Source organism: Orbicella franksi, chromosome 7, assembly GCF_964199315.1.
Source record: "Orbicella franksi chromosome 7, jaOrbFran1.1, whole genome shotgun sequence".
Taxonomy (NCBI): domain Eukaryota; kingdom Metazoa; phylum Cnidaria; class Anthozoa; order Scleractinia; family Merulinidae; genus Orbicella; species Orbicella franksi.
In genome coordinates this window covers 4159925-4170000 of record NC_138151.1, presented here as the reverse complement: position 1 = coordinate 4170000, position 10076 = coordinate 4159925, and the positions used below count along the sequence as shown (strand labels likewise).

The following is a 10076-nucleotide window of genomic DNA, read 5'->3' as shown; positions in this document are numbered from 1 at the left end:
ACTTTTGGGATTTGCTCACAACCATAAAATTTATGGCTGCTTTCAGAGAATTGTTTCATTCAGGGGTTAATATGTTACTTTAGCAACTATTCCTTATCTGTGATGATATACAAGAATGAGTCTACTTAATAAATGAAGTATTAATTAAAATTATCATGACTTACACAGAAAGTAAACATGTAGATTCACAGTGTACATTGCTATTTTTTCCAAGTTTTTACTGGATGTGAGGCAAAAAACAAATACGCTCTATGTAATTCCATGAGTCAGCAAGTCTACTTTGCTCAAGAAGGTATGTTAGTACAATTTCGTAATGTTGGGTATTTTACCATTTATTTTGCCATTTGTTTCTAAAAAATTAGGCATGCGAGTCAGTTTCAAAGAATTTCTTTGTTTCAACCTGTCAATCACAGGCATGTTGCTTAGCACTAGGCAGTTTTAAAAACCTTTCTTTTAATGCAGTTATTATCAATATGCTAAGTGGAAAACCCTCCTAAGTGACTATTTATGTCGAAGAATTTTTTTGTCAAAAGTGCCCTAGTTTTTGCATATGGCCTTTAATTTACTTACTTAACAATGCTCTGTCAATTTACTTCCTTAACATAGTTCTGTCAAGCCATTAATCTCAAGAGAAGATTCAATCCAACGTTCTGCACCAAGTCATATTAGAGTCACTGCCGAGTCATGAGATCCACAAACTAGTTGTTTTTCAGATACTGACTGTTGTACTCGACAATGCTGTGGTCCCGGCCGTCCATTTGAGATGAGAATCATTGACAACATGCAGAGAGAAGTGATACATCTCTCCCGACCCGTCCGGTGTCAGTGCTGCTGGTGGCCTTGCTGTCTTCAGGAAATTGAAATACAGTCACCACCTGGGACAGTCATAGGTTATGTGGAACAGAAGTAAGTTGTTTTTCAAAACTTAAGTGACAGCTATTTTTACAATGTAACGGTAGCTAAAATGTACCAGTTAAATTTTGTATTGAGCCCAAGGGGCTCATCAGCCCAACAATAATTATTACATTACTTGCAAAAAATTTCGGACATTAAAATTCTGGACATTTTGTTTCAGCGTTTAATTTTCAGACACTTTTCATCTCATTTCGGAGAAATTTCACACGACAATTTTGGACACTTAACTAAAGTAAATGTACGGCTAAAAAATCCAAACTAGACTGGAACAACATCAAAAGATGACAGTTTCACTACACCCTTAAGGTTTTATGAACACACCAACGAGAATATAACACAAATTCTATCAAGTTGTTGCTTATGTAAAGCCTGGTATCAAGGAAACTAAGTGCTTTTAAGCTACCTTAAAGTTTTATACTGTCCTGTAAATATTTTGGAGGCTTAAAATTTTTGGACACTTAAAAATTTTGGACACTTTTTTTTGTCTGAAATTAAAATCGTCCAAAATTTTTTTGTAAGTAAGCTAGCTTCAGTAGAAGAGACTGCAGTATCTCCACTCCCTACTGGTTGGACCTATTCTTTTACGGGGTTACCCCATTGCATTCAAGGTTACCATAATTCGTGAACATGATTTGGACACTCCCATTTAGAGGTCATAAAAATTTGTCAATTCCTTTTTTCTTTTAAATTCTTGGTGCAGTTTGGTAGCTAGCTCTGTAAGCTTTAATTTGATATAGGGTATTTGGTGATTCCCATTTATAAGTAAAGTAAAGTATCTTGCCCAAGAGCACATTACATTTATGCAGGCAGCCTTCCAAAGACATTTCTCTCACAGTTTCTCTGCCAAGTGAATGACTTGTGGTAGTAACAATATTCTCACTCCAGGGAACTACCATCTGTAAGATTAGAATGTAATATCACTTGAAGGAGCAGAATGATGTGCCCTGTACCTAGTGGTGTAACGATTAATCGAATTTTCGATTAATCGTGATTATGACCATTCAGTTTGCCTCACGATTCTTTGATTCCAAGTTTCGGTTTTGGTTCGATTTTTTGCATACCTTTCTCGGAGTGCCCTCAGTGAGTTATTATATTGTGAAATCAGAATCCAGAACTCTTTAAAATGTGCGTTTTTGATTGAGGAGTAAAGACGTTTGCAGTTTGTGAGCCATTTTGTGTTGCGTGGTAAAAATGTTGCCCTTCTAACACCCCTTGAGAATTTCCAAATAAGGCAAACCATGTGCGACACGCTCATTGTATCTTTAAATTGAGGGTTTAGGGTTGTTTACATTGTGTATCATATTGTAAGAATTAAAAAAACATTAATATTTTGCATAATCGAATTGAAATAATTGAAATCGAAAGGCAATAATCGAAATTGAATCAAATCACAAGGAATATGAGGCATTACACCCCTACCTGTACCCAACATTGCATGTTACAAATGTCTGATGTTCTAATGTCTCATAGGCCGTCCTGCTGGAAACCAAAGTTGGAAATTCAAGATGCGAAGCGTCAACCCATCATGATGATCAATGGCCCATGCTGTTTTTGCAGCTGTGGATCAGATGTTGAATTCCCTGTGAGTTTCCAACACCTTGATTTGTCAAGTCTTTAGTAAACTCCCTGCCTGGTTAAAATTCAGCATAAGTGAAGGTTTAAAAAGATTTTGTTATGTGGTACTCACACATTAACTATTTGAAGTGTGGCTCTCAAGCACATTAGACATGTTAAAATGATTGAAATAAAAGTTTAAACAAAGGATATCATATTCATAAAAGTGTTTGGATATCTGATCTTGATTAGGATCCTAACTTTACAATTTTATTTCTCTGTTTTCTCCTTAGTTTTAGTCTTGATTGAGAAGCTTTGAGAAAAACCAGTTTTATTGTTTACTACATTCCCAACACCCTGAAGTTTGTCAAAAATTCCTTCCTGTGCAATATTAACTACTTATTAACCAAGAGTGAGGTCTTAACAGGAAAATCTCAGACTGAGACCTTGCTATTATGTTGACCGAGCAAAAACGAGGTCAACATGGCAAGGCTGAGGTTTGAGATTTTCCTGTAAAGACCGAACGTTCAAGGTTATAAGTAGTTTATTATATCTACTACTAGGCTTTTTGCTTGGTTTTTGCAGGCCCAGAATTGGCCCGCGGGCTTTACGGGAGAATAATGACCTAGTATTAGCCAAACAGAGCATCTGTTATATCGGCTATGAATGGAAGTTACATAATAGATATAGGTTATTGACCAAGTGTGAGGTTAAGGTGGCTGCATATTGGCCATTAAGTGATTATTTTTTGCATGTTTATGGACCAAGGCAAAGTTGAGGCTCACAATGTATAGTCAATAAAGGATTTATTGAAACATTATATGGAAAAGAGAACACTTAATTTTCTAGTGGGACACAGTGGGTAATCCTGTCCGAGCGGCAAGATAGCGCCATCTTACCTGCTCGGGTAGCCAATTACACTGCAGGATTCGGTTCGTCTCTGCTCGCAGAGCTAGCCGTATAATAATCCATATACTTGCTGCCTGCTACATGTATATGCATGCCAAGCAAGGAAAATGTTTGATCTCCTTTTTTGCATCAGTTGAATTGATACTTTCCTGTTTTGTTAACAGATCCACTCTCTAGATGGAGGGAGTGAAATTGGAATGATAACCAAACAGTGGATGGGATTTACACGAGAGGTCTTTACTGATGCTGCAAACTTTGGAATTCGCTGTAAGGATACACACTGTAATATTAACCTTAATTTGTTTGATGCAACTATTTATGTCAGCTGCAACTAAAAAACTTATGATAAAATAATAAAGTGAAATCCCAATTTCTCATACCTTTGATTTTTCAACTTCCTGATGACTAATATTTGAACCGAAAGTTGTTTTCCACCCCTCAGTCGCACACTGTAATTTTTACCCCTGGGCCCGGTTGTTCAAACCCGTGATTAAACTAACCTCTGATGAAGCCTAATCGTGGATTAAATTTTTATATGAAAATGTAATACATGTTGTACAACTGTAAATTCTGCTGAGGATCCAGTGCCTTTTGTATGTACTCTAAGTTAACATCTTGTGTAAAATCTTTAAGATAGGGTCCTATATCTTGTTAAAGATCCCTCGGAAACCTGCAGGATTCTGTCAGAAGTACTTATTACAGGATCTTCTATATTTGTTATTAAAGATGCTAAGTAAGAAAACATTTCTGATTACAATCCTAAGGTATCCCATAAGATCCTACAGCAGGGGAGATGAATAATTGAAGGGGTGTGTGGGAAAAAGTGACCTAAGTGACTCTTGATCCCATGTCAAATTCTCCTTCTGTAGAAAGCGAAAAGCGATTTGCTAGGAGAATCTTTCAGTCCATCAGATGTCACTTAGTGTCTTTTGCTTTGCACCCCTTCAGTTAAATCTGAGACTCGCAGTGATCATTCTGAGACCCACATTGGAAAATCCAAGACTAAGACTTAAACTATTTTAGACTTAGAGACGAGTTGAAACACAGAAAAATGACAATCTGTTCATGACTTGTCTTGAGGTCCTCTGTGATTCTAATTCAGAGGCTACATTTTCATTTTAAATTTTTTCCTTCCCTTAAATCAGTCCCACTAGACTTGGATGTCAAGTATAAAGCCATTTTAATGGGAGCAGTTTTTCTTGTTGTAAGTACAGTAAAAATATTCTAACTCCATTCTTTGTTGCATTTGTACATTTTTGTCACTTAGTTTCCAGTCACACAATGGAGACTACACAGGCAGAAGTCTGGAACTATTATTGTTGGCACAGTCAAAGCCTGCATGTTATAGTCTTCCATCCTTATTAATTTCCTGCCTATTGTATGGCTGCAGAAAATTGATTCAGTGTTTGGTAGATGTAAAGCATCAGACAATAACCTCTGTCAATATCTCTATTATTTTTTAGTCTTCTAATATGCAGTGATCCTATAACTACAGAAATGCCAGTGTAAAAAAATGCAGTCACAGACAATACCAACTTAAAGTTACTACATAAAACAACCCAAACTATTACCCTGAAAATGCCAAAAATCGGCCGAGAATTACATGAAAAAAAATGTACAATGAGTGCTTTCTTTTGTATCTGGGAGATTTGGTAACCCATACTGGAAACCAGGAGATTTGGTCTGTAGACTCCCAGATACATCAGGGAGAGTTGGCATAGATGTTACCACATTAAAAATTGCCTATGGATTTGTGCCTCATTAAACATATGTTATAAATCATTACTCAATATTTAAATATTAGATTTTTAATTCTTTTTTTCTGAATTACAGGACTTTATGTTCTTTGAGAGAAAGAAATAATGTGTCACTTACATACACAAAGAAGACACTCAACGTTGGATCTACATGTACCAGCGTGTTAAGGAGTGTGATGATATTATTCGATGCATAATCCTTGTAATGTATTGAACTTTTAAAATGTTAATATATTTATTGAACCTGTTGACAAAAATACATGCATTGGTTGTATAACTTAAAGTTAACAAACTACCTGTGCCAATTTGGTATCTTGAATTTGTTAGCCTTCTTTGCAGTTGTAATATATTTTGATTTATCACACATTTTCTCTCTTTGCTAATAGAGTGGATCTCTTATTTAATATATTTAAAGTTTCCCTGTGCACAGCAATGCCGCAAGTGAAATTTAAGTGTGTTGACTAGGGAAATGTGGTGAAATGATAATGGGGATCGAAAATTTTTGTGAACATTACATTCAGCAAGTGGTATTTTATTTATTCTGTAATCATGTTTAATTATTTTGAGAAGCACAGATTCACTGGCCTTGCCAAAATTATGTATTTTAAGAGAGGCTAAACTTGGCCTCTCCCATTTTTATCAGTCAAACACTCAATTTTATAGTTATGAGTAACCATGTTTCAAAATTGAGCATATTTTGTTGCGCAAACACCAATTACAGTAGTCCGTTAGTGGCGTCGGAATATAATAATATTGACTTGAAGCAGAATTTTTATTTTGGTACACTGAGAATTTCATTATTGCACACAGCTTATTTTATACAGGGATGACCTAAGTCTTTGTGATAACAAATTTCACCCATTGTGTATTTTTCAAGTTTCAGTATTATTTTGAATAATTATTGTGGTCATTTTTCCCGAAAGCCAGTTCACCCAATGCCAGTTCACCTGGACTGTAATTTGTTTTCTCTGGACTGTTAGCTCATAACAAACATGTTTTGCATAATTATTTTGTTTCATAATGCCCACAATGTTGTCTCTTTTTGCTCGTTTACTTAAAAGAAAGAATTGAACACATCTTTATTTGATCTTTCAGTCCGGGTGAACAGACTTTTACTCTGGACGAACTGGCTTTAGGGTGAAACGACTGGTTACCATTATGTTAATACAGTTGGGGTATTAATACCCATGTCAGATCCCTTAGCATTCTTTTGTATTAACTCCTGTTAAATTAAAGGCCATTTATTGCCAAACAACAACTGGATTTTTTTTTTGGAATATGTCATAAATATATGGTTGTTTTGACACAGCTCTTGAAAGTGGCTATGAACAAGGTTTGTATTGATCAAAATTACTTTGTAGTGTAAACAGACAGTGTAATAAGTTTTCATTTCCGAGTTGCCTTTTGAGTCTGTGTCAGAACGAGTCTTTGTGTGAAACTATTTACATGAAAATGTGTTCATCCTACATGGTCAATTTCATGCAAATCAAACTCATTTTCATATGAAAGGTTTTGCATGAGGACTTGTCCTATTGGACCCATTGTGTAGTGTATACAAATATTTGGAACCTTTCACTTCTGATCAGTGTTGAAGTGCCTATGAAGTAAAAAATAATTGCAGCTTATTTGAAAGGCTTTTCAAAATAAAGAAGAATGGGGTTTTCCTTTTTGGAGTATCTTCTTTCGTTTTAGAGATATTGACGTTTTTGTATTATGTAAGTGATTGCGTAATTAGTAGTTCCACTAAAACAGTAAAATACTGAATCAAGAATAGCTCTGGAAATATTAGAGTGGTGTTCTTCAAACTTGGCACCAGAAATGTTCATCACAAAAGAAACAGAATGCTAATAAGCAGCAATTATTTTTAATTTCATAGGCACTTTAATGGCAGTTCTAATTCTGCACAGAAATGAAGCAAGGAAAGTAAAAAAGTGAAGTGACTCCTGGTGTGACCCTCAGGGATGTGACTTTTCTTGTGCGGAAAACATGCGGTAAATGAAGGTTTTTACTACTTTTCACTCGTGAATATTTTGCGCTCTTGTCTCACATTGCCAGAAAGTATAGGCCTGTAACGTGAGAGAACAGCCAGAAATCCGACTGCGTTTGTAGGTTTCAGTCCTCAAGGCCTTGGATTCCATTTGGCAAGTTGACATTTCTCAGTATAATCTGGGAGAGAGGAGGGGCGACAGCTTAAAGATGAGAAGGGATTGGTAGGGCGAGACAGGGGTAAGAATAGGGTGTGGCCCTTCTCGTTCATACCGTTCTTTTTGCGTTCGTGTTCGCGGAGAAAACACGCATTGGCTTCACACAGTCTCTGACAGAAATGCCTCCCAGGGTGTGGTCAGCCAGATGTGCAACTATTGAGTACATCAACTTTCACCAAAGAACAACGAAGTTCATGGGTCTAACATGTTGAATGTAACCTGTTTTTGAAGGACACAGGTAAATCTTTAGACAATGAAAGTGAAACAAAACAAAATAGGGGAAATATAAACAATATTTACAACCGCTATTTAACAATTAACGGGAACGGCAAAAGCAACGGCAACGGGAACGTCGCTAAACAAAAGGCTTAATATTGAGCAATACAATGGCTGTGCACGTGCGTTATCATTCTTAGTGCATTTCTTTGCCGTCCTCTGCAAAACAACAGGGACCTTACCGGCATATACGACGGCGACGGCAAGGACAACGCCTATTAAAAAGCGTGTTTATATTTTACTTTCGAATTTCGCATTTACTTAGATCTATTCAGTGTGTTTGTCGGTATTAAAACTTGCCCCTGCTGAATATGCTACGAATGCGTTCAATTCCAAATAGAAATACCAAAAATTAGCCGTGGTGGGTCCCGTTGTGGAAAAACTTGAAAACTGGTCATTTCACGTTGTTGATTTGCAGAGGACGCCAAAGAAATGTACCAAGAATTATAATGCACGTGCACAGCCATTGTACTGTTCATTAAACCTTTTGTTTGGTGACGTTCTCGTTGCTGTTGCCGTCGTGTTCTGCGTAAGGTCCCTATTAATTTTCGGCGGAGACAAGCGACAGCCGGAAATACGTCTGCGTTCGCAAGCTACCCCACTCAGTCAACTGACAAATTTGCAGTCGTGTTACATCCGCCGGAGTTAAACAACTTCATACATGTTCAGAAAACCGTAGTTGTTTGTTGTGGTTTTGCATTTGTTTAAGAAGTCTTGTAGAAAAGTGACCATTTATGTAAGTAATTGAACTAAGGAATTCTTTATTAATAAATAGCAAATGCCAAAAGAAACGTGCCCAGAGTCATACGTCTAAACTTACAATTTAATATAACTAACTGCTATATATAAAAAAAACTAATTACAAACTATTTACAAATGTATGAATAACAATTAAACAAAACTGAAAAGGCATCTGTTCACAAAACAGCGATTATGACGTTCAGTTCTGACACGTGGCAGGATGTAAGGGTGTCCCCTTTTCCTAAGGCTCCTTGATCTCTGGGATGGAAGCAGTTCATGCAGGGGATGAATACTATCAGTAGTTATCGTATCCCATAGTAGCCTATCTTTGATTCTAATTACATCCGTTATGTGTGTATATTTGCTGGTATGACCATAACGTAGAGCCCGCTTGTAAAACCTATCAATTTGGGAAAGAAATTTACTATAGTGTTGCGCAAGCCCACACCTCAATCGCATAGGTGAAAAGTGACATTATAGGCTGTCAAACAGCAGTGTAAACTCTTGTAGTGAGTAGCCGTAGTATTTACAAACTCTAAGGATGTACAGTCTAGAACTCGCTTTGCTAAGCATATTTTCGAATTGAGTGTCCCAATTACGTGGATCTTCATCGACTGTAACTCCTAACAGCTTTAGTTCACTCTTCCTAACTACTCCATCCATGGACTCTGGGAGGGGCATCCTGGTTTTACCCTTAACAACCATCTCAAAGGTCTTTTTCATGTTCGGCTTCATCAGGTTATCATCAGCCCAACGTTTGATGTTTGCTACTTCCTGATGTGATGAATCAGTGTTATTGAGGCCAACTGTCACAGGCACACTCGCTGTGATATCATCAGCATATTTGATCAGTAGGGTTTGAGGGATTACAGGTTTGGTGTCATTAACCATGATAAAAAACAACAAGAGTCCAAGCACAGTCCCTTGGGGAACCCCTCTATTGATCTTGAGAAAACTGGTAACCACTCCATCAACCACTACGTACTTTCTGTTGGCGATCACACAGGAAGCACATTATCCAGTTCTTAATGCATGGGTTAATGTCATACGACACTCTTTTCGCACAGAACGCGATGGGAGACTGAGTCAAAAGCCTTACTAAAATCAAATGAAAAGGTTCTGACAAAATCCGCATCCCTGTCAAGTTGCTCAAGCCAAAAATGATGACTTGATGAGGGCCATGGTCGTGTTGTGTCCTTTCTTATAAGCAAATTGGTTAGGTCCAATCGCTGACTTGAGGATAACTATTAGCGACGTCCCCCGAAACACGCCCTGCCTTTTTAAACGCAAACATTTTTTGAATTATAAACTTCCTCCGAATATAAACCAACTTTCTTTTATTAAAATTGTCTTAAATAAAGATTATTTTGCGGTTATTTATCAAATAAGCTTTTATCAAACTTGATAATACATTAATTTTGAACACGTATGTGCTTATTTTGAAATCTCTCGATCGAGCCACAAGTGTGTTCATTTATTTACATCTACATCTACGTCTACGTGTGTAATTTGGCAAACAAAACTATCTCGAGTTATCACGCCAACTTTTAAAATTTAAAAAATAAATAATAGATAAAAGTAAATAATTAATAGATAATAGATAATCCTTAACTGAGAAGCGTTTTTTGTCCCCATTTCCGCTGAAGTGGAAACAAAATTTAGGAGCTGGTTTATTGAGCTTCTAGACCTGCCAACTCTCAGGCCTGCGGATCTAAATTGT

General features: G+C 36.8%; 1 protein-coding gene and 1 pseudogene across 3 annotated transcripts; one reads left to right on the top strand and one right to left on the bottom strand.

Annotated features, from left to right (window-relative positions):
* Positions 1-40: 40 nt before the first annotated feature.
* Positions 41-6387, top strand: LOC145493521 (phospholipid scramblase 1-like). 3 transcript variants are annotated; one of them, XM_081473004.1, is made up of 6 exons: positions 41-292; positions 714-906; positions 2386-2497; positions 3543-3645; positions 4524-4582; positions 5212-6387. In XM_081473004.1, exons 1-6 carry the CDS (start codon positions 262-264, stop codon positions 5239-5241), a joined length of 528 nt encoding a protein of 175 aa, XP_081329130.1. In that variant the 5' UTR covers positions 41-261; the 3' UTR covers positions 5242-6387. The 3 variants fall into 3 exon arrangements, with proteins under 3 accessions (XP_081329130.1, XP_081329129.1, XP_081329131.1); XM_081473003.1 differs by lacking the exons at positions 4524-4582; positions 5212-6387 and adding an exon at positions 4646-5184; XM_081473005.1 differs by lacking the exons at positions 4524-4582; positions 5212-6387 and adding an exon at positions 4646-5184 and having other exon boundaries at positions 607-906.
* A 1932-nt stretch (positions 6388-8319) lies between these two features.
* Positions 8320-9256, bottom strand: LOC145493520 (uncharacterized; annotated as a pseudogene).
* Positions 9257-10076: the final 820 nt, after the last annotated feature.

Excerpts from the sequence above, each read along its gene's own strand:
- LOC145493521 (XM_081473003.1), top strand. The coding sequence starts at position 262 with ATGAGTCAGCAAGTCTACTTTGCTCAAGAAG. Across the intron at positions 907-2,385 it reads ATAGGTTATGTGGAACAGAA|GCCGTCCTGCTGGAAACCAA; the intron begins GTAAGTTGTTTT and ends AATGTCTCATAG. Across the intron at positions 3,646-4,645 it reads TGCAAACTTTGGAATTCGCT|TTTCCAGTCACACAATGGAG; the intron begins GTAAGGATACAC and ends TTTGTCACTTAG.